Consider the following 24,750-nt stretch of genomic DNA (forward strand, 5'->3'; position numbering starts at 1 on the left):
TTAGCAAAGTTACACCTAATTATTTTTAGTGTATGTTATGTCATAGAATAGTGGTCTAATTTACACAAGTATTGTCTCTATCTTGAGGCCTCTAAATATATATATATATAATATACATTTATGCAATTATCAGCCAGATATTGCTTGGAGATTAAGTGGAATACACTGTTGAAAGAGTGAAATAGGATCAATAACATGCATTTCATGCTGATTTGAACAAATATGCTCCAAAAAAATTGCACAACTTTATTTTTAATTTAAGGGGTACAAAATACAAAGGATGATGAGACCCAGCACAACATGCCTCCTTCCAAAGATTTTATTCATTCATTATGGAAAAATGTATTTTCACACATGCAAAAATGGGCAAAGGCAGGTTTGAGGTTTCAGTTTCATTTATGTTACAAACTTCCCATTAATACACACATAATGCCTTTGTACCAACCCTCATTTAAAAAAATGTTCCATTTTGGATAGATCCTTGTCTCTAATGCCTGACTTTTGTCTTACCTCCTTTTATAACAGGAATGAATGAAAGCAAAAGTCTGACTGTACAGTTCTGCATGTGAGAATTTCTTTAACAAACTGGGGTATTTCCACAGAAAACTGCAGTAGGCTCTCAACCCCTTTAAGTGCAATGTATGTGCACAAGGGCAGCTCTGACTGATCTCGACAAAACAAGCAGTTTCATGTGTAGACCTGCAGCAAGCCTTTTGCTTCACAATTTATGATTTTTTAGTATCTTAAACAAAAAACACCCTCCAGATGTATGTATTCTCACACTTGCACATACTGAGACTTCAACAAGGTTAAAATGGTCAGTGAAAATGGCTAATTGTAGCAGAATGTAGTCTTTGCACATTGGTTAAAGCACACATTATGCCAAAGACTTAATACATGGGAAAAAAAGGTTTATGGCCTACACACAGAGCTGGTGTAGAGATTATGGCAAAATATGTGAACTCAGGTGTATATGAGATGGCCGTGAGAATTATTACTGAAATGTACAATTGATATTCCCAAATCAACCCTCAGAACAGTGTGACTGAGCGTGTGTATTGGCAGGTTGTTCATGGCAGGGCTTGTATTTTTCTTCTCATTGTCTGGGCTTTGTCCTTCAGGTCTGGACGGCTGTCTGTTTCCATGGTGGCTAAAGAACGCTGAAGCTGTTGCCGGCTCCTCTCAGACAGACACTCCCACTGATCACTTTCTGTAAACAAAGCACCATGAATCTTAATAGTGAGAACATTGCTATCCCAATTTCATACCTGCATCTTTGTTGCTTTTCAATTCACTTTTATGACATTGAAAAAGGCCATTCAAGTAAATCGTGCAAGTCAGCGCACCTCAGTATGATGCCTAATAAAGTAGTGTTCATAAGCGCATTGCTGCTATGTTTACAGCAATCATCTATATTTCTGCTTTTTCATAACCACCATCTGTACTGTTAGAGACCAATTGTACATAACATACATAATTCTTTATTACGCTGAAATGAGAAATCTATCACTTTATAAAACTAATGTTTTGTCAAAACTTGAACTGTAAAGTTGTTTAAACTGTAGTTCTTAAGTTTAGAATGTAACTGACATTGGTGTTGTTTCAAAACAATATTGTAACAAACAACATGTAGTTCTATTCTATTATCAGATTTTTTCTGAAACAATTTGAACTTCTGAATTCCTTCACTTTAAAAAGGGTCCTCAGCATTTCAGGTACTACTTTTAACGCATTGGCATGTTGTCTATCACTACAGAAAATTATTTCGATTTACACTTAGAACATTTGAAGCATGATAAAATTAAACCATTCCTGTAACAACACACTACTCAGTTATTTTTTATGATTGTCAGAGCAAATAAACACTACCTTCAATCCTCTTCAAAAGGAGTTCAACTACCACCAAGGCGTCTGTTCTTACTGATGAATAGCTTTTGTTTTCTGTGGGAGGAAAAGAATGATTCTCATGAGAAAAGGCTGAATAAAAAGGTGATATTTAAAGGGATAGTTCACCCAAAAAATACTTGTGTAAAATATACTGTGGAACAAAAGATATTGTAAGAAATTTCTGCCGGAAGTCATGAGTTATCAAAACTATTTAGTTACCAACATTATTGAAAAAGTATTTGTTTTGTTCTGAAGAAAGAATTAAGTCATACATTTGGAAAAACATGAGGGGACACACACTCATTTTTGGATGAACCAATCCTTTAATATGTTTAGAAGTTTATGAGAAACTCCACCTAGTGGTGCTGCCAGGGCAGTGCAGGTTTCTGACAACATCTCAGTCAGAACAGCAGCGTTCTGATGTTCCTTATCCAACAGCAACAAACTAGAACACACAAAAACACCAGACAGTCATTAATACGATTTTGAATGCTGTAAAGCATTTCACCAACAACTTTATCACTACTCTTCTTCTAGCTTGTAAGCACTGCTATTTCCACCCAAAAAAAAAAATCAATGCAAGTACATTTTCCACAAACAACGCATCTGTTAGAAAACTTTCAAGCAAGTACACTCTACCCCTGATAGAAGACCTTCATGGCGCGCAGGACTCCCAGTTGAACCCTCCATGTGCTCAGCTTCAATCTATCACACATTAATCTACAAACCTCATTCTGGAAATCATCTGCAAAACAAAACACACTCATTATACATCACTCTGCCCCTGTGTTCGTTTTTTTTTTTTTTTTTTTAAGACTTGTAGCTGAGACTTACTCTGTGACTGAATGGTTTTAGGCCAGGCCTTTCCAAGAGTCTCAAATGCACACAGTAGAACTTCTGTCTGTAATTCACGAGCTTTAACATCATCGTCCTCATCATCATTATGTCTCGGGGAGCCGGCCCTTGCTGGCTGATTCTAAACAGAAAAAAAACCACACAAAATTTTATGTTTTTGAATTGGATCCTGGATGTGGAGCTCCCAAAAACATTGAGGAATATTGTTACACTATCACTCAATTGGACTGAATGCCAAAGCTGAGTGGGTTTAAAAAAAAAAAAAAAAAAAGGGGTTTACTGTACCTTTTTAATGAGAGGAAGAACAATGTCAGTGATTTCCTGAAAACGATCCACCTCCGTCGACTCCAAGATGTCTGCTGCACTGCGTAAAGCCGCCATCTTATAAACCAGACTCTCCTTCTTGCATTCCTTCAGCACCAGATCCAGCACCTCGCTCACCGTTGGCTGACCTACTGCAGGCTTCTGTAGCTCAACACTACAGATAGAGATCACATGTTATGAAAAGATATTGAATGTACAGTTCTGCTCATAGGTTTACTAACCCTCAATCAGTAAGATGCTAATATTTCTTTTTACTGTGAGTTATGTTTTCCCAACATGCTCTGCACATTTTCCCACTGTGGCTCAATTATGCTGACTTGCCCAACAAAATTAAGAATCCAAGGTCTGAACAACACAATTAAGAATCCAAGGTCTGATCAGAGTAATTTATGTAAATTGTAAATAATTTATGTAAATTAAATAATTTATGTAACTTTTTTTAAATGTAGTAATTCTCTTAAAGGGATAGTTCGCCCAAAAATATTTTTTCTCTCATGCATTCCTTGATATATATGACTTACTGACTCACTACATAATGACTTTTTCAGATAAACAAAAACTGATTTTTTAGGAAAATAATCCATCTCTCAGAGTCCATATATTGCAAGCGAAAGGCTGCTGCTTGGTTGACGCTTGAAAAACCACACAGCGATCGTCACTGATTTATCCACTGGGGCTGTATGGATTACAATGTCTTCTGAAGTGAAACGATAAGTGAGTGTGTGTAAGAAAAATACTAATATTTGAAACTATCAACTATAAATCATTGCTTCCAGCCAACTGTTCTAGGCACGTTCACAAGTTTGCATGAGAAGTAACAGGAAAGCGCAAGCTTCAAAACGCACTTGCACTTAAACAACACTCGCATCATGACAGTAGATCGAAAATAATGATTTATAGCTGATGTTAAAAATATTAGCATTTCTCCAACACATATCGGTCTGGCTTCAGAATACATTGATGTATCCACTGGGGTCGCATGCATTACGGTCACGATCGCTGTGTGTGGTTTTTCAAGTGTCCGCCGAGCAGCACCCAGTTAATGACATCATATTAGACTCTAAGAAATTAATTTCTTTCGCACTAGAGGAACCTTTTTATATGGTGCTTTTCCACAGAATGGTACAGCTCACTTTTGGGGTGGTTTCCACAGTGTACAGTTACCTAGTATTTTTTTTGGTACCACCTCTTTTGAGATCCCACCCACTTTGAAGCGGTACTACAATGCAGCGGAAAAGCAAACATACAATGCAGCGGAAAAGCAAACATACAATGCAGCGGACCGAGCCAAAGTAAAGCAAGCCAAGCCGTACCATGAAGTGGAAAAGGGCCATTTTCCCTTGGAACTAATGGCAGAAGTACCCAGGCTTTTTGCCGTGTTCGTGCCTCAGGTGCCTCAGGAACTTTTAGTTATAGGAATACCTTTTGGGGGAAATAAATGAGCTCCTACTTCAGAGTAGGGTCTAAACCAGCATTATAGAAATATAAGCAGTGCCCACACAAAGATTATAGCCTATACATTTACTCCACTCACTAACTCTATGAACATGGAAAACCTGGACCTCTCAACCTTTACGCCAAGGAGAAAATCCAACGTGGACCAAACGAAATATAATTATGTATTTCTGCTCAGCTAACGACATTTGGCATTAATCACACGGCAAACACGAATACTTTTTCATATACTGTCTACTTTCTTTGTATAACAGTTCAATCTAATAACATGTTAGACAGGACTGTTATACTGATCGTAAACTAATAAAGACGGAGAATGAGAACGCTGTGTGCTCAGGCTCTGGCGTTCTCAGTGCCATCAAATAAATGTCCGCTGCACCGTCAAAATACACAGTCACAACAACAAGCACCGCTTATGTCACTTCAGAGTTCCTACTGGTGGTGCGAATGAAACAAGAAAAATGGCTCTCTGGGAACATTTAGTTCTCTGTGAACCACCCTGGTGGCTAGTTCCTATAACTACCTGGTGCGAAAGCCCCCATTTTCCTAAAAAATATCCTTTGTTTATCTGAAGAAAGAAAGTTGAATACATCAGGGATGGCATGAGTCAATGAGAGAATTTTCATTTTTTAGTGAACTATCCCTTTAAGATCACATATTTACGATTTTCTAATGTTTTATGCTAAACATCATACATATCCTGTAAAATTGAGCACAACTACTGTATATGTGTTTGAAAGAATCTAACCTGCATTTAGACACTACAGATCCAACAGCTTTCAGCAGCTCTTCCTGTGGAGACACAAGCCATTAATACCTCAATGGCCACAAATACAGCAAGGGAGAAATCGGTTTCAAACCACTGAGATCATGCTTCTAATGTCTTATTTAAGTGTCCTTTTCCCACGTGCATAAAGTCTGTCCCTCGGCACAGAGTTTGTTTGAGAGAGTATATTACCTTCCCTGCCCAGGTACGTCCTGCAAGCCCCTGCAGTAGTGCACTTAGCACCATGCCCAGGTGAGGTGCCACCAGTGAGCCCGTTTGTTGCTTAGCGATAGTTGCCATGGCAGCGGCACCCTGAGCCTTCATCTTCCAGGACTGAGACTGCAGAGCCCTCTGAGTAATGGCTATGAGCTCGGTCATGTACAACCTGATCCCACCAAAGCTGCCTAAAGATACAGAATGCATACATTTTTTTAAAAAGTGGATTCATTCATGATTTTGAGTTAAAGTGATAATGAAAATTGTCACCAATTACTCACCCTCATGTTGTTCCAAAACCGTAAGACTTTCGTTCATCTTCGGAACATAAATGAAGATATTTTTGATGAAATCTGAAAGCTTTCTGTCCCACCATTGACAGTCTACAGAACTACCACTGTCAAGCCCCAGAAAGGTAGTAAAGGCATCATTAAAGTAATTCATGTGACTCCAGTGGTTTAACCTCAATTTTATGAGTGCTTGGTTTGTGCAAAAAAACAATTTACCTCTTTATTAACAAAATATTAATCTCCAAAGCACGCAACAACATCCGCTCTCGGGTTAACAGAACATGCCGTGATGCTCTCGTGAACGCACTTTAAACCACTGGAGTCACATGGATTACTTTAATGATGTCTTTACTACCTTTCTGGGGCTTGAAAGTGGTAGTTCTGTAGACTTTCAATGAAGGGACAGAAAGCTCTCAGATTTCATTAAAAAGATCGAAAGTCTTACGGGTTTGGAACAACATTAGGGTAATTAATGACAGAATTTTCATTTTTGGGTGAACTATCCCTTTAATTCATTCTTTCATGATATCCCCTAACACACACTGTAATATGCAGTAGACCACTGTTTGGGGTCAATTTTCTTTTTTTGAAGAAGAAAATTAATACTTTTATTTAACAAGGATGCTTTACATTGATCGAAAGTGTTAGTAAACACATCTATCACTTCTAAACACTTCTATTTCAAATAAATGCTGTTAAAGAATCCTGAAAAAAAGCTACCAAAAAATATTAAGCAGCACAACAGTTTTCAACAGAAGAAATGTTTCTTGAGCACCAAATCATCATATTAGAATGAATTCTGAAGAATCGTGTGACTGAAGCCTGGAGTGATGATGCTGAAAATTCAGCTTTGCCATCACAGGAATAAATTATATTGTAAAACATTAAAATAAAATAAATTATAATAATTGTAATACTTCACCAAATTATTGTTTTACAGGTTGTTTTTCTTCAAATAAATGCAGCCTTGAGCACAAAACACTTCTTACAAAAATATATTTAAAACCTTATCAACCTCAAACATTTGAAAGGTAGTATATATATTTTGGAGGCTTTTAGACTATAGAGGGTATGCACATGAGGTCACAGTAGGCGGGAGTCACCGAGTGGAAAAAATATGTTGGGTCCAGTGTAAATGCTGAGAAAAACACTTTTTTACAGATTATACAGAATATACACTGATGGCCTCATCACTTATTTATATGCAACTGTTCGAATCGTCCATTTCAATGAATCAATTCACAACTCGCATTCAATTATTCATGTGTCGACACATCATTAAGTGAACTCACTTAATAGTTCACTTAAGTGCTATTATTTATTTAAAAATAACATCATAAATAGCCTAACCTAAAATAAAATCTTTAAACATTGGAAGAAAAAAAGTGAACAGGTTAAATGAAATTGGGGGATTTTAGTTTGTTTAAACTGAATGTGCATGTTAACCTACCAGGCACATGATCCTGCCAGACCTCAGCCCACAGGTTGGCCTCCGCGCTCTCTCCTTTCTCTTCCTCAGCCTCCTGGTGCATGCCTAGAAACGCCAGCGGCAAACCCACTCCAGCATGAGCCTTTAACACGTCGGGACTGTAGTGACTGATGGCATGAACCACCAGACAACATGTGGACTTGTACAGTACCTCTGAGAATCACAGAAAAGCACTTCACAAATCTAGGCAGCAAGAGGGTTTATACAATTCTTATTTTTTATTTTGTATGATCTTATCAAGTCAAGTCAGTTGATTTTGGATGGGCATGAGGGGTGTTTATGACAACTGAACTTGCTTTTTCTATTACTTTACAGTCAAAGTCCTCATACCCTCTTTTTCCAGGTACCAGGTGTTCAGTTTCTGCAGAAGCTTCTCAACACTGCCGTCTTTGGACGTCTGATGGGGAAAACAGAGTATTGTTTTGTATCTCTGTAGTTGCCTTAGGTTAAATTGAAATACTGTACATATTCAGGTGTGTTTTCATACCCTGACCAGATGTCCAATGGCAAAGGCAAACGACTTCTGAATGACACTACTACGGTCATTGATCCCGTTTAGGAGTGCACTCATGAGTTTACCTGTGGGATAAAAACACCCAAACACACGTATAAGATGTATATACTTTATAAACTTGCATACAGTATAACACCTCTGATTTATAGTTGTGTGTTACCTGAATATGGTGTGAGATCTTGAGGGCACTGCACTGTCAATGACACAATCACACTGGCACATCCTCCCTATAAAAACACACACACACAACTGTTAGGACAGGTTCACAGAGAACATGTTTTTCCATTCCAGTGGGCTACTTTTTGATTGTTTTTCTAGGTAAACGTACTAGATGGACATGTTTGCCCTGGGTGCTTATTCTCGCATCTTTTGCAACATGACATAAGTTTTAACTTTTAAAAACACAATCCTGAGACCATGATTTTTTCCTCCCATTCCACTGCCCCACGTCTCATTTTTTTGCTTTGAAAAACAGGTTCTGTGTGAACCTACAGAGCTCATAAAGGGACATGGCAGTGGGAGGGAAAAAAAGAGCTGGGAGGAAAAATAAATCAATGCTTTTGCAATCTCCCCAAAAACTTAGCATTTGCTTGCAAAACCTTAGCGTTCGGTCACAAAACGTTTTGCATTCCCCTGGGAAACTTTGCATTCGCTCGTAAAACCTTTTGAGCTCTTTGAGAACGAACGCAAAGTTTCTTGGAGGAAGGCACACTTTTTTGCGAGGGAGGGAACGCAAGGTTTCTTGAGGGAATGCAAAACATTGAAAAATATTTTTTTCCTTCACGATGTCCCTTTAGGGGCTCCGTATGAACCGGCCCTTAGCCTGTTAGAAAAAAGTATATTACTGACAAAAATCAAGCAGGATGTTTACCTTTGTACCAAGTCCAATTCCACTCTTTAGCAGATCACAAAGTTTGGGAACAAGCTCTCCTAACACAGACACATCCAAGTGCTGCAGACACTAAAAACACAAACACAGTGCACATAAACATCACTATCCAAAACACACTTTTAAACATCCTGTAAATGTGGCTACATATAGATGTTTGATGTAATTAAATGTAATTCCCCTTATGGAATAAATAACTAGATAATGGATATACTATGCTTATAAGACATTCATTCTCTAAAGGACAAATTGTTATGTTTCAATTTGTTAAGTGAAATTAACTTCTAGAGATGCTGAGGAGAGCAGTGGACACTGTTTAGGGACCCTCTGAATCAGAATGCAGCTTAACGCTTAATCCTTATTCTTCAAACGGATGGTGTATAATAATGGTGTCTTACCATATTAATGGTTTCCATCATAGGAGAGGACTTGGCTGCACTTAACCTAGCAGCATCCATGGCACTCTGCACAGAAAGAAAAGAAAATAATGAGTACAATATATTCAAAACAAATGTGGTGTTATAATCTCACTGTCACCAAAAGAAATTGCAGAAATATTTTCAAACTCCCTCCTTTGGGCATTGTTTGTCCCTCCTCAAACTCACATCATTCGCTGGGCCAAAAAGACCATTTAACAAAGAGTGTCAAGTTTTATTCTTTGGTGATTTACTGTAGAGCAGTAATGTCAGAGGATTAGGAGTGCCACAAAGAAAAAAATGAAATGTTTTGTTAATATTTCCTATTTTAGCAGAGTGGCCTTCACGGCATCACACACCTGAAAGCTCAGTATAGCCATTTATGGAAATGTTTATAACCAAGTGTACTTTTTGTTTTATCTGTCCCATTTATTGTTTTTATTGACATTTTGTTTGAACTCTTGTTCTTAATTATCACGTCTATTGAATGGAATAAGGAATGGTAGGTTCTAATTAGTAAGAGTGGATAAATGTGTATATATGGTTGAGTTATATTAAACAATAATATTGGTACTGCTTGAGCATGGTAAAACTGGTCTCAATTATTTATGAAGGGGAGCAGGAACTGAACCTGACACCTAACAGTACTAATGTTTAGATGATGTTTTGCTTTGCTCACCTTCTCCTGCTCTGTGGCTCTCAGACTGAGGTAGTTGAGCACCTGTGGTTCCAGCACACTCAGGGCCTCCAACAGAGCCGGGATGAGTCGAGGAGCATGGGGTTTCAGACGGCTGCCTGCTGTCTTACTGATCTTCACTAGAGTTTGGATACTAATACACAAAAATACTCTTATACTCTGAATACTTAAGTGTTTTTTGTGCGTGTGGCTGGTAAATGCTTGTGTACTACCTGAGAGTCCGCACTTCGGATACGTTGCTGACAATGCCTTTGTCCAGTAAAGTTGGCAACAACACAGCCACTGTCCTTTGAGCATTAGCACCTGTCGATTCGCACATGCGCACACACACCTATTGGAGTAACATACACACACACTTCAGTTATCGGTGGTGTCCCTGAGTGGAAAATCAATGGGGTATCCAGCATTCAATCCTGCAACTCACTTTACTGAGAGTCTTAAGAGTCAGATCTGCTGCCTTACGAACAGACTCCTACAACAGGAAACAAATACGATGGTCAAATAAAAATAGCTGTATGTCAGAAGCAAAGCACACACATAAACCCAGAACATACATTTATTACTCACCTTAATATCATCCAGGACCCGAAACAGAGTCTCCCAGATTTCTGACAGGCGGTCGATGATATCACTTGCCTGCCTTCCACGTACGAGATCGTTCAAAGCCAAGCAGCTGAACAAAAAAACGGAAAGGGCCCTGATTATAGAAACCTGATCTAGCATGGGTGGAAATCTAGGAAGCCTAACTAGACACAATTACCTTGACTCCCGCACCCTCCACATGTTACTAGTGAGGTTGGATATGACATCTTGAAGAATTTCCTTAAAATATTTCTCCACCTGACAAAAAACAATATAATTAAAATAACAAATCATTAAAACAACAGTGTCCTCAATTTCTTTTAAGCAATGTAATTTATGACTGAGTAATAATAATCTCTTACAATGGATTTATCCGTGACGAGAGCATCCCAGATGCTAGTCATGGCCTGCCTGATGGCCAGGTTGGGGTCAAACTGGTATCGATAGAGGCGGGGAACTAACTGAGGCAAGAAAGGAGCCATCTGCTCACCAGCCTTGGCTGCAATGATGTTAAATCCAAATGCGGCCCCCTACAGCACAGGAAGAGTCAATCGTTGCATGCCAATAAGGCTCTAAAAAAGTATTAAAGTTACCAAGTTATAAACAATCACATTGTGGTAAATATAGCTCACCTTTCTGGAATTCCACATGGCATGATGATTGGCAAGATTCATGAACTTGTAAACAAGATCTGGTTGGTTTAGATCACTAGCCAATGAGCAGAGCTCTTTGTAGGTGGAGAGTCCTTGTCTACCAAAGTAAAAGATCTTTCAACATACAATAAAAGAAAACATCTGGAAATCCTTATTAAAGAATACAATTCTCAAATCTGGTAAGTCCTCCCTAAAATGTTTCTACAATCTGAAACTAAAGTGAACTAGGAGGACGTACCCATCAGGTGCTTTACCAAGAGCCTCTCCCTGGAAGACTTCAGTGTCCTCTGAGACGGCATGTTTGGCTCTGAAAACAAAAACCCACAGCTCTCAAGAGTCAGGAGCCAAAATGCACATTGCAATGTGTCCAAGATATATTATTCTGAGATGTAATTAATTGAAAATGTAGAATATGTTCAGTGTGCATCTGGTTAGTAGTGTTTGCACTATGTTCAGGGGCTTGGTAAGTGTGATGCTATATGACAAATCATACTCTAAAAGTGATTAATAATGAAAAGAACCAGAAATAAGCTGGTTTATTAATACCTTTTACCAGTCATGAGAGTTTCCACAAGGGTTGATACCAGTTCCTGTTGATCCTGTTCCCCTCCGAGCTCATAAACCAACCCCAGACCTTTAGACGCCACATCTTGACTAAGTTCTACACACACACAGATAATCACCATCAATCTTGCCCACAAGCTCCCAGACTTTAGATACTCTGTCAAAATGTAATGTGATCTTTAAAAGAGTAGTACGTGACTCACCATCTGGATCAGACAAGATAGAGATAAAGGCTGTCTGTATCTCCTTCAGATGAGACTATAAAAGACGAAGAGAAGACAGACATTTTGTAACGTCAATGTTTCTTTGAGTGTATAAATGAGACAGAGTGGGTTTTTGTATGTGTATTTACCTGTATTTCTTTGTGATGACTGAGTTTCTTGACTAGAGACAAGAGCCAAATACAGGCAGCCTGCCGAACATGAGGGTTTGGACTTGGTATGTATTTAGCCAAGACAGAGTTTAACACCCAGGGCACTATATCATTATTCTTCATATCTGTTAGAGAAAGAGATAAATTATTGCACAACTGAATTAGGGCTTAACATGCTTGTCAACAAAAAAATAATAATAATAATAATGTGGTAACACTATTTTACAGTGTCATATGTAATATTTAATTATTATAGTAATAACTATAAATGATGCATAATTACATTCAACAAACTAATCCTAAACCAAACCCTACAGTAAGTACAAGCAGTTCATTATTATAACTCAGTTCTTGAATGTATAATTACACTGTAACAAGGAGACCTCAAATAAAGTGTAAACAATAATTTAAGTACATTTTAAATAAATAACACACATTGAACAAAGTGCAGTTGATTTATATTCCTGATGGCTCGTTCCATGTTGCCAATAATTGTAGGTTTTCAGGCAAGCAAACAAACAGTTTTACTTAACCACACAAGGGAAAGCTTTTCCAGATACTGGATAAGCCCTGTCTGAACACGCACAGCTTCCTCTCTCTGTCTCTCCCAGACATACTTACTGTCAGGAGGGCAGTACTGGTCTTCAGTACATGTCCACACATCTCGGGCAGCTCCAGAGCAGCTTCCTACAGCAGCATTAGTTAAAGCCTCTCCCACTGTAAACTGCAGCTCCACTTGCTTGGCCTAAAGAAACAAAACACAAATATCTAACAATAAAGAATATGAAGAAATAGCAACATTGTTTTTTTTCATAATATTTATTTAATATGAATTCACTGCACTATGCTGACAAAACACATTATTATAATAAAACTAAAATTATAATAAAATGTTACTTGTATATAATACACAATAAACACATTGTCAGTATTTTATTTTTGAATGAATGGAAGTTACAATAATAATAACATCAATTTCATTGGCTTCAATGGTGATGTGTCATGAAGAGGGTCATAATATCACCTCTACGGAATCCATGAGACCCTGCAGGATTTTCTTCTGGTGTGGGAATTCTCCATCTCCCACCGGCAGGAACCCAAGTGTCTGGATGGCACGTTCTTTCATCTGATAACACAAACAGCATCTGATCAGTACCATAAATAAAAATAATAATAACCTTAGTTTCAGTGTGGAAACTGATAAATACAGAAGAGCCTAGTTAAATTTTGAATGCACATATCAATAATACAGTCACACTTATTCCCTCTCTGAGTGTTTAGTTTTACCTTGCCAGTCTCTTTGCCAGATGGTATCCTGGCGAGCAGATTATCCACTAGACTGAGTTTAGTGAAACCATTTCCATCCGCTGGTATCAGCAACACGCTGTTACGGCCAATCTCACCCAATGCTGTCACAGCAGCAACAGTCAACAGAGGAGACTCACTATCTAAAAATGAACCTGTAGACAAACACATTGGTAGCTTTTGTTAAATTCATATAATTGGATTTTTTTTTTTTTGCTACAATAGTTAAAGGTGAAGTACCGGTATGTAAGATTATTTGTTAAAATACATTCTCTTAACCCTAAGTTTATTGTTCATTGACTATTAGTGGGTTTATCTCCCCCAAAAGTCTATACATCCGCTCAGGTCTGTCTCTTTCCAGCTCAACCAACAGCATGATTTTGGGGCAGGGCTACTGTAGCAGGTGGAGCTAGAGGGTTACAGAGCTTCGGTTACAGAGGTGAACGCTACATTTAGCTGCCCGTACAAAAATTAACCAGTTTATAAACATGTCAAAGCGAACAGGGTATTAAGATGCAACGCGCTAAAATGGATGCTTTAATCCAAGATTATCATGTAACCACTCTTGTCATGTAACCAAGACAACTGTTCGTGTTTATATTGTTTACTTCATGCGCCACAAAAATTTGAAGCGGTCTACACTGGACATGTCAATGACAAAAACATGCACTCACTCTAGACAGTGTCTCCTCAAATCTTTACTCACAGCTATAAGAAGTATTCTTAATATTTTGGACCTTTTATTGAAAGTAGCCTACTTTTACATGTTGAGAGACCTGTAAGGGCAGTATTTGTGAAGTTTGGGTTAAGGGAGGTGCAGATGTGTGAAAGAGGCGTTCGCTAAATATGCTGTAATTCCGCTAGGTGCCACTAGTGTCCCAGAAATTACATACTTCACCTGTAACTAATGAAACATGTTAACTTATAAAATGTTATTTAAGAGCATCCCAATATCAAGTGTCGAATGTAAAACTGTAAAAACGCACATACCGATGATTTTCGTGGCCATGGCAATTTGTTCCTCATTTTCTTTGGGAGTGGCTTCAGTAGGCATTAAGCTCCGCCTCTTATTCATGTATCTGCCCACCATGTAGCCCAGAGCCAAGATGGCACCATGCTGAGTCTCAGGACTCTAAATGTAAAACATAATAATAATAGTGACAATTTTATCAAATTATCATTTAAAAATATATATTTTAATAATATAATAAATATAAAAATAAAATAATATGTTTTCCATACATGCATGTCTTTAGTTGTCTTGATCAGGTTTTGTACAGCAGTTTTAAGTTCATTTCCAGACATAGTAGAGACAACCATGGCGTACAGTTGTGCTGCCAACTCACGCAGGTCTTCTTTATTAGTGTTCATGAGACCCTGCAAAATTAACATAAATAATGAACAAATTTAATTTTTATAGTCAGACATACTTAAATGAATAAGTCTCCATTCCAGAGGATATATTATAATATATACCATTCAAAAGTTTGGGGTCGGTAAGACTTTTTTTTTTTAATTATTAAGAAATTATTTTAAAACGTAACTGATGTCAATGCTGAATATTCAGCAACCATTACTCCTTCAGTGTCACATGATTCTTTAGAAATCATTCTAATATGCTGATTTGGTGCTCAATTTTTTTTTTATCATCAATGGTGAAAAGAGTTGTGCTGCTTAATATATTTGGGGAAACTGACAATTTTGTTCAGGATTCTTTAATGTATAAAAAGACAAACATTTATTTGATATATAACTTTTTTGTAATGCAACTCTGTCAGTAATCTTTTTCCGCCAATTTCTGATCAATTTAATGTAATTTTTTTAAAAGAAATTAATAATTTTTATTTAGCAAGAATACTTACCCCAAACCTTTGAACAGTATAACATTCATAAAAAAAATAATAAATTACTTTAATCCAGTCGATTTTGTCAACAAACTTGGGAGTAAGTTTCTCTGGGCACACAGAGACCACTTCCAAAAGACAGTACATCACTGGAATACCTGTATTAATGAATTAATGTGATGAGATCACAACATCAGATCACACAAAATACATTTATATTAATCCACTTTATTTTCTTGTATATTATGTTTTACATATTAAATATATTATAGGCATGTAGTAAAGCCAATTTTCAATAAATTTGATTATTTTGTTTGGAACTATAATTTTCTGTTTTGGTGAATACACTGCGAAAAAATCTCCATTACCCGATATATATTCCCACAGTATATATATTTTCATACTGCCCACTCCTATTAGAAACCACAATTTGTAATCTTCCTCACCTCCTACAGCTGACAGCAGCTGTTGCAATAGGTCAATGTATACATGAACTGGATTGACCTCTCCTCCTTTATTGGCAGAGGAAGGAGAAGCATCATTGGACAGCAATGACTGAACATAGCGTCCAATAAGAGGAGCATCATCCTGCATGTCCATGAGGCTCTGAGTTGTGGGTGTGGCTCCAGCACTATAAGATAGACACGTCCTAAGATAAAGAACTATCTGTGGAAACAAAATAGTAAAGAATAGCATTTATTCAATTTAAATTATATGTGGCCATTCATTAATTGAATAAAATATTGGAAAAATTCTAAAGACTTAAAGGACAAGTTCGGTATTTTACACTTAAAGCCCTATTTACAGATCGTATCTGATGAAATAGAACGGTTAAGTTTAAAATTTGGACACATGTTCCAGTCCCGAGAATTTTGGGTTTATTTCGCTTCCCCCCCACCCCCACACAATGGTTGTCTATGGCCACTGGAAGATTCCTTCCTAAAACACATTAAACTTTCGTTTACAAAGACGTGAAACTCACCGAGTGGTCAGGGGTGTTCACTGATACGGGCCCAAAAAAAAACGCTGAAAAAGATGCATTCCATCAGGTTTTATCGTAGTGTTAGTCCAACTCCATTGATTGTATTGAATGTGCTGTGTGAGGTACGTTATTCCTCCGCCGCTTCTTCTTCTGCTTCTTCTGTGTATTAAATGAAATGCGAGCGGTTTGCTTGCAATCGGCAAAGGTGCATTATCGCCACCAACTGGTGTCTATTATTCAAGCTCTCAACGGAAGAATCTGGGTGTGACGCGTTTGGCAAAATAGGTCCACAAACGCTAAATAAAACTAAAATTCTCGGGACAGGAGCATGTGTCCAAATTTTAATCTTAACCGTTCTATTTCATCAGATACGGTCTGTAAACAGGGCTTTAAGTGTAAAATACCGAACTTGTCCTTTAAGCCGAAAGACTGGCAATTTACCTCTCCAAATGTGGCAGGATTAAAAGGCAGTGTGGAAGTACCAACAATGTATTTCGCAGGAGTCTTCAATCTCTGTGCAGCCTATGACACATACATAAAGGTCAGCCTATATACATTATAATACATTATACAAAAGCACAAACTCAACTCCAAAGGGAGTTATTCTCTATATCAGTAAGCACTGCTTCTGAGCTCCCTGAAACGCCTCAAAGTTTTCTTCCGGGAATGTACACATCACAATATCCCTAATTTAAATAATTCCCGCCAAAGGCATCCGCAATAAAAAGGAGGCGAGGCCTGGTTGAGTTGTGTTAGTAGTGTGTTGTCACGGTGTACAAAAGACAAGACGTTTATTCACCCCAGATCTAACAAGGTTATGATAAGCAGCGTGACATTTCCAAAACACTCGACCAATGACAACACACTGATCCAGCCAACCAATCAGAGCACATTGTGCTTTTTAGAAGGAGGGGCTTCATAGAGAGAGGAACTAAAAAGAGAATTGGGAAATTCCCAGACATGGGAAAAAACTAAGTCAAGACTTTGTAAAAGGGGTGCTTAACGATGCATGATTATATGATCAGTTATATATTATATAGCATTTAGCATTTATCAAAACAGGCCTGGGACCCATTTTGGGTCATGACACACCATTGGAGAAGACATCTATAGAAATAACTAATCAAAACACCACACCTTTTCATGGATGTAGCTGACCATCTCAGGGAATGACGGCATGGGCCTTGATCCCTCTTTCTCTGTCTTCGTAGAGGGGAGAGCCCTTAGAGCTCGCTGAGCCTCCCCAGACACCTCTTCACGACTACGAATACAGGCCATATGATGTATAACGTTCATGACAAAGATTAATTGAAAAGCTTAAAAGAACTCCAGGAAGTGCAAGCATGTACTCACGGATCTCCTGCAGCCAGCAGTAAGAGATATCTAGAGGCTACGTGATCAGGACCAAACACTGTGCTGGCAAACTTCATCGCTACCTGACGCACCTGTACCTCAGGCTAACACAAATCCATAAGCAACGTAACATTATACACCGCATGTTATTTTAATATTTCATATTTAATCATACTCAAATTTGGGTTAAATAATTATGTATTATATCATCAAGAAATGTGTTCATTTTTAGTTTTGACATTTGTATTTATTCTTTCAAGGTGCTTGTAATAACAGTTAGATAACAAACCTTTGTGATATATGCAGCCACAAGCGCTTCCATTAGGTTCAGAAGCGCCCCCTGAAGATTAGCATACGCTCCCACCATCATTGACAAGGCCTCCTGTATGGCCAATCGCACATCAGATTCCTCCTGTTTACATTAAGAGAAACGAGGTTTAAAATCATAAAACAAATCATTCAGTAATAACGGGATAACTCATGTATAAAACGTGTTCCAAACAAACCTTGCACATGGACTCAAAAAACTGCTGTACCAATGCAATGTCTTTCGTGAAAAGCTGAGGCATTCGACTATTATAACAAAGCAAAAAGTGAAAAATACATATTACACATTTATTTAAATAAATGCAATGCATTATTTAATGCAATCATATGGGTTTTATTAGTTATACATTAGTTTTGTTTGTTATAAAAGGATTTTTTTACCTTGAAAGTTTTCCAACAGCTGAGTAAGCCATACATAGTAGCTTGGGGTCCTTATAATAATAAATAAATTAAAGTCACTTTAACAGAAACTTCAGAAAAGCCATAATCGATAACCTAAATTGTTCAGCATGCGTTCATACCTCTTTATACTCATTAATAAGCTTGGTAAGTCCATTCAGAAGCATCAAACCCAAAGGTTTGTTGGTATCAGGGCACCTTCAGATTAAAACACAATTATTATCATGATCACAATGACAGTGGCCGACAAAACAGGCCATCTGATGCACATCAAACGCACACAAAACAGAAGAGCACTTGTGAAAATAGTAAATTACGTTCAGTAAAATATTGGTTGCATTCATGGCTATAACATATCAACCTATTAAATGTTTTGTATTGCAGTAAATGTGAATTTCTATGTGACTCTTAGAGATAATTGATACTTACACCATACAGATGTGATGTACAAACTGCAGAGTGAGGGACAGGAGTTTGTTGTTGGTGTTTGCTCCGAAAAGTCCGTCATAGACAACCTGAACGAACAGACAATCACGGTTACCATGACATCCTTTGAACAAGTTCTTTACTTATTCACTTTGTCAAACATTGTCTCTCTGACCTGTATATTAGCAGGAAAGCATTCAGCAGCCAGTCTGGAGCGAATAAGATGAGGCAGAATCTTCATCTTGACTCTGGTGCTGACTGGCTCATGCTTCAGCTCCTGCTTCACTGTGGCACCCTGGGTAAAAAAAAAATATATATATATATATATAAAAAATAAAATAAACACACCTCACTGAATATAAAAGTAATAACGATATTAGACAGACCATGTGTAATGCATGTACTTACTTTAGTTTTGAGTGGAATATCACCCAGGTAAACTTTATACATTTTGTTGACAATGAGTGGGTTGTTCCAGTCAATAATGCTGCAGTACAAAACAGGATGCAAGAGATGAGTTTCAATATTATTTAAAGACCTCATGCTTTCATTTGACATCTCATAACAGAGAGCCTCACCTCTGCTTGCTTTTCAGTTCCAGATCAGCTGCGGTGGCAACACCGTGTCTGGTGTCACTTGAGGCCACAACTAAGTGAATGACTGTTTCGACCTCAGGTACCTGCTCTGCCTCTATGAACTTCACAATCCCCAGCTTACACTGCAAACAGAATGCTAAAAAGGTTACTCAAATGAAGAATTAGAAAGAAAACACCACAGAAAGTGTTCAATCCATTCATTCTTTCAATAATTATTGGTATAGACAGAACAGAGGCATCTCGAAACCTCATATTAAAAATATCCTCACCTGCTCCAGTTGTTCTGGGCTCCACTGAGCTTCTCCAATGACTCTTTTAACTGCGTAAACGCTCATTCCTGGAGGAGGCTGAGGGAGACCTTGTGCTGCTGCGGCCCCTGCTCCTGCTCCAGCCCCAGATCCCCCTTGTGGAGACGAGGGGGCCGGGCGAATTGGAGGCTCATTTAACACAAACCTTTGTGTAATATCAAAGAGAGTTAATGAGATTCAAGAAAACAGTACTACCATTACCAACTCAAACCTATTTTACACATTTAGCTGACATACCCATAAGGCATCAGAAGAACATCAAGCATGAACTCTAAGAGGAGTTGTACAGTTTTGGGCCTCTCCGTCAGGACAAATGGGGAAGGTTTAGATGGCTCTGATGGATATTTCATATGATACAGTGTAGGGATCAGCAGGTGCATCAGACTAGACAGAGAGAAGAAAAAAAATTAATTATCTATACTGTTCAGTACTGACATATTTGCAATAACAATGGCTATTTAAAAATATATATGCATGTATATTATATAATACTTTTGCGTGGTTACAAAAATTCATTCATATTTCAAATAAAAGCTTTTGAACTTTCCTGAAAAAAGTGCTTTACCAAATAGGCTCTTTAGAATGATTTTGGAAGGATCATGTGCTGAAAAATTCAGCTTTGCAATCAAAGGAACAAATTACATTTTAAAATATATTACAATAGATAATTATTTCAAATAGTAATAATATTCAACAATATTACTGTTTTTGCCTGTATTTCTAATCTAATAAATGCAGCCTCGTGAGCATAATGGAAATTAGTGTGTGTGTGTAATAATAAATATATTTTATAACAAAATATTTTATAATATATTGTGAATGTGTTTATATCCAGGTACATTCTACCTTAATAATAAAAACAACATTGTTTCTTTTTAAATAAAGTTGAAACTAACCTGTCCTGCTGGGGCTGAGGTTTGCCCTCCATTGCTGTGAGTAGAGTAGGTGCAAGCTCACACTGTTTGGACACCTCCAGCCTGGGATAGCCCATCTTTATGTAGATGATAGTGAAGTTCTGCAAGCACAAACACAGTCAGCCGTGACAATGATGTTCTCACTATATCATATGGGAATATACAACCTTGGGATATAAAAAAAACATGACCCATTTTTCAAGGGCAGTCACAAGGCGTATTGACAGTGGTGAAAAGGGACATGTGGTGAAAAGGGACATGTGGTGAAAAGGGACATGTGGGTATGCGATCATACCGTGACAAAAGATGCAGCAGCTGGATCCTGATACTGAACCAACAGTGTCTCTACAGGCAGCTGAATCTTGGGTCGACTCTTTATCCTTTTGTTCAGGTGAACCAGCAATTCCATAACCTGGAGACAGCAGTAACAAAATCCAGCTCTTTAATAGATCTTCTATGAAATCCTTCTCATGGGTGATACTTAATAGAGCAGGGGTTTTCAATCTGGACCGCAAGGGGATTATAGGGGAGCCGTGGAAAGTAAACTAAATAAATTATTAAAATAAATAAATGAATAAATAAATAAATAATCTAACAGTACAATACTATTGTTGATAGGAAAAAAATGTAACAACATATAATGTAAATTAAATATTCTCCAAATTAAATTTCACACACATTTTGGGATAGGGGTCTTTTCTCAAGGATGATCATATTTGGGGGTCTGTGGGATCTAAGGCCCTGTTTACACCTGGTATTATGATGCATTTTGGTTGTTCGGATCACAAGTGGACGACAGTAAATACAAAATTAAAAAAAAAACATTTTTTAAATAAATTTAAAATACGGATAAATAGCGAGCCTGCGTACGGCAGTAGGCTGCGGTAGGCTAAATTATTTACGACAGCGGTAATGGACAATTCTGCTTCCAACCTGTAGGGCGACCGCAGAGGGAAAGTTCCTTGGTGTTGCTTTAAACTTTGTCGGCTGAAGACCCAAGTTTGGTTTAAAACAAGTACAATGTTCTCTCACTGAGCTGCTGCTCTCTGAAAGTTTTTCCGTTGTGTCCGTGCATTCATATGTAAATTGCACAAGCTTATTTTTGTCCATTAGATCAAATGATCTGGGGGGAAAGGATACATAGAACCTCCCCTTGAAGAAATCAGGACAGAAGTGGTTTAAAAATGGACAAAGGAGACGAATTAAAACACCAGATGCAAACGGGTAGCCTATGTGTATCCCTTTTCTACTTGTGATCGACCAAAACGCATAATACCAGGTGTAAACAGGGCCTAAAAGACTGAGAACACCTGCTCAAGAAAATAATACACAAAATATTGTATGATCATAATTGAAAAGAAACAAGTTAATAACGACATATGTCAGAAATGCAAGAGAAAATGTTTATATATATTTTCCGCTGACCCCTAATTGCAAATCCTGGTTCTGCACTGCAAACAGTTTTCTCACACACACTTACTTTCTTGCGAACCCCCTCTTGCACACTGGATAGTTTGAGGAGGACAGGAGGCAGGAATTTGGATATAATATCCTGTAACTGCTCATCTGTTTCTGCATGACCCAAGCGCATAAACACACGCTCCAACTGGTCTATGATAAGGAAACAAAGAGAAAGAAAGTAAGCAACAGATAGTGTTCAAAATGAAAAAGGACCAACTCCGCTATTTTCAAATTGATTTGAATAGAAAGACTTTCTCATATCATTCCCGTAAGATCACAGGTTAGGCTAATTATAATAACCTTCTCATTTATTCAAAAGATTTATTAAAGTGAGACTGAGAATGAAAGCAATGGAATCTATATCCATGACATGAGTGTCTTTCACCGGCTCTCTATGAATGAATAAACGAATCAACTTACAATAAAATCATCCAACAAGCTTGCAAATGAACAACAGACAATAAGACTAACTGTAAACATAGAAAAACAGTAAATATAGACGTTCAAATTCGCTAGTTGGTTAGCGTGCGAGCTGCATAGCCTCACTGCTAACCAACGTTACCGTTTATCATCTACAGTTATTTCTCACGCTGTCAATAAATGACAACCAGCCTTGGACTACTATGACATTCAGATAACGCCAATTGCACGAAAAATACAGCTTGAAGAATCCTCTTACTTAGACAAACCCAATAGAAATACTTTCATTTTGGAGCATGACTGAGCATTGGGCCTCTGTAAGCACATACTAGCCGACTAGCTGCCAAACTGATATTCACTTAACAAATATTATTTATGTAACTACCGGTAAGCAAACAGACAACAAGATGAGCTCAATCTTCATTTAAGTGACCAATAATGAAGAGAGTGTTGAAAACAAGTATTCAGTAATGAAGTAATAAAACATGTAGAATGAGTTCAACTTACTGAGCTCGTCCTGTGCAGCCATGTTTGAAGTGAAGTCAGACTCAACACCACCACCAGCACTGCCACTCCTATAGAGACAACATATCTCTCTCTCTCTCTCTCTCTCTCTCTCTCTCTCTCTCTCTCTCTCTCTCTCTCTCTCTCTCTCTCTCTCTCTCTCTCTCTCTCTCTAGGTTTCATAGTAGTTGTACTTAATTTTTATTTAATTAATATAATCAATCTAGACTATGTTCGTACAGTGTAAAATGCTACAAAGAAAATAAATTTAAATAGCTGTATAAATTAAAAGAAAAATTAACTGACACATTGAACAAGGACATACAGTACGTTAAAAGCATTATAATAGGATACCTTTTTTAATTAATTACAAAGCTTATTTAATAAAGCCAACAGTCTCATATTTGATACATGCATTTCTAAGCCCTCTACATGATCAATATGATCAAAAGATTTGCTAAGAAAAACTGCTGTAGCCTACTCTACATGCCTTCTGTACTTTTAGTAAGCAGCCTTTAAGTAAAATGCCTTTAAGTATAAATGTTCAGGTTAAACATGCCTAACCATAACTCTAACATACACGTGTCTTTTTTCTGAAATAAATAATAACTTTCATATTGTTGGTAATATTTCAAGATGAGCTTTTACAGAAGTGAAACAGGTTTTTTTTTTTTTTTTTTTTATTGAAAATGTATTTACATCTCTCAATCCTCATTGTATTGCATTGTATTTTTACCTCCTACGGGAAACTACAGTGCTTTGATAAAACTATAGCTTTTAAGTTTCACCTTAACAAAAATAAATAAATATTGGAAGAAATAGTGACAATGGATATGTATTAATTTTGTCTGCAATACTAATAATATATAATACATAATATTATATATATGACTCTGAATGAACCTGAAATGTCTTACGCCATATTTTCCCTATATCATGAGCCACAAAAGCCTGCTGTATCAAACATGATACATAGGCCTATATGCAAACTTTACCTGTCTAAAGGTTCAATAAAAAAAAAAACTTCTAACTATTATTTTATATGTCAGGCTTTACAGGATTAAGAATGGGACTAGTTGTCACCTTTTTTACACAAGTGAATATTTCTTAGGGTAGTTTCATTTTTACGTTCCTCAAAATCTTCACTAAAACTTTGTGACCTTTGTGGTCAATAAAGGTGCATGTAGTTGCACTATAATATATGATGGAGTAAATTTGTCATAGTGGGAAACTGCAGTAGAAGGATTTCTTTATTTCATTCCATCTTCTGCAAAGAAAAGAACAAAACATCTTTCAAAATGTTTAGACCAAAACTTTTTTTGTGGCATTTGCTTCATGTCTTTGAGTAAAAACGTTCAAAACTTACACATATATCTGAACATTAAAAAAAAATATATATATAAAATGTAAAAATCACAAAGGAGTTTCAGAAATCACCTTCTAGGTATGAGTGTGTGTAATTTATGTTGTAGAACAAAACAGGACAGTGTCAATATAGGTATTATTTTACTGTTTTAAAAATATTTATTAAAAATTCCACAGGAACCCATTGAGAATCAGCCTTAGGTCTTCAAATATTGAATTCAGTTTGCTCTACGGGAAGTGTTACTGCACTCAAATGAAGATGACATTTCAAAAAATAAAAGTGTGTATTATTATTTATCAAATTTATTTAATTATGAATTAAATAAATAATTAAATATTAAAATTGACACACACACACACACAAAACTGAAAAGTCACACACAACAACTGTCTCTGTTAAATAAGTGTAACTAATATATTTGTGATGCCCTTTTGTTAAATGTTGTCACTTTTTTTTGTTTTTGATTTGAAGTGATTTGTATTTTTTGAATTCAAAAATAATAATAAAAAAAATTCTGTCAGCTATTTAATAATTAAAGCTATGAAGGAAGGACAACATTTGTATGCCCTATAGAG

At 37.1% G+C, this 24,750-nt stretch overlaps 1 protein-coding gene across 1 annotated transcript; it reads right to left on the minus strand.

Moving 5' to 3' along the window:
- Window positions 1–206: 206 nt before the first annotated feature.
- ecpas (Ecm29 proteasome adaptor and scaffold) lies at window positions 207–22,887 on the minus strand. Its single transcript, XM_079616021.1, has 49 exons — window positions 22,813–22,887; window positions 21,905–22,035; window positions 20,720–20,836; window positions 20,407–20,525; window positions 19,748–19,894; window positions 19,472–19,655; window positions 19,185–19,324; window positions 19,015–19,093; window positions 18,782–18,901; window positions 18,610–18,695; window positions 18,303–18,378; window positions 18,163–18,212; window positions 17,961–18,027; window positions 17,744–17,866; window positions 17,455–17,558; window positions 17,239–17,362; window positions 16,543–16,623; window positions 15,566–15,785; window positions 15,186–15,277; window positions 14,518–14,652; window positions 14,266–14,407; window positions 13,258–13,430; window positions 12,995–13,096; window positions 12,592–12,715; window positions 11,950–12,095; window positions 11,801–11,855; window positions 11,580–11,694; window positions 11,272–11,340; window positions 11,013–11,130; window positions 10,743–10,910; window positions 10,559–10,638; window positions 10,366–10,471; window positions 10,223–10,270; window positions 10,011–10,129; window positions 9,781–9,931; window positions 9,084–9,149; window positions 8,668–8,757; window positions 7,957–8,023; window positions 7,770–7,861; window positions 7,613–7,679; window positions 7,244–7,435; window positions 5,480–5,691; window positions 5,270–5,313; window positions 3,028–3,220; window positions 2,722–2,863; window positions 2,527–2,632; window positions 2,244–2,332; window positions 1,870–1,941; window positions 207–1,210 (listed from the first exon to the last, which is right to left on the minus strand). The coding sequence occupies exons 1-49, from the start codon at window positions 22,832–22,834 to the stop codon at window positions 1,071–1,073; spliced, it is 5,505 nt and encodes a 1,834-aa protein (XP_079472147.1). The 5' UTR covers window positions 22,835–22,887; the 3' UTR covers window positions 207–1,070.
- Between the last annotated feature and the right edge of the window lie 1,863 nt (window positions 22,888–24,750).

Source organism: Phoxinus phoxinus (assembly GCF_949152265.1).
Source record: "Phoxinus phoxinus genome assembly, chromosome: 6".
NCBI classification, from domain to species: Eukaryota; Metazoa; Chordata; class Actinopteri; order Cypriniformes; family Leuciscidae; genus Phoxinus; species Phoxinus phoxinus.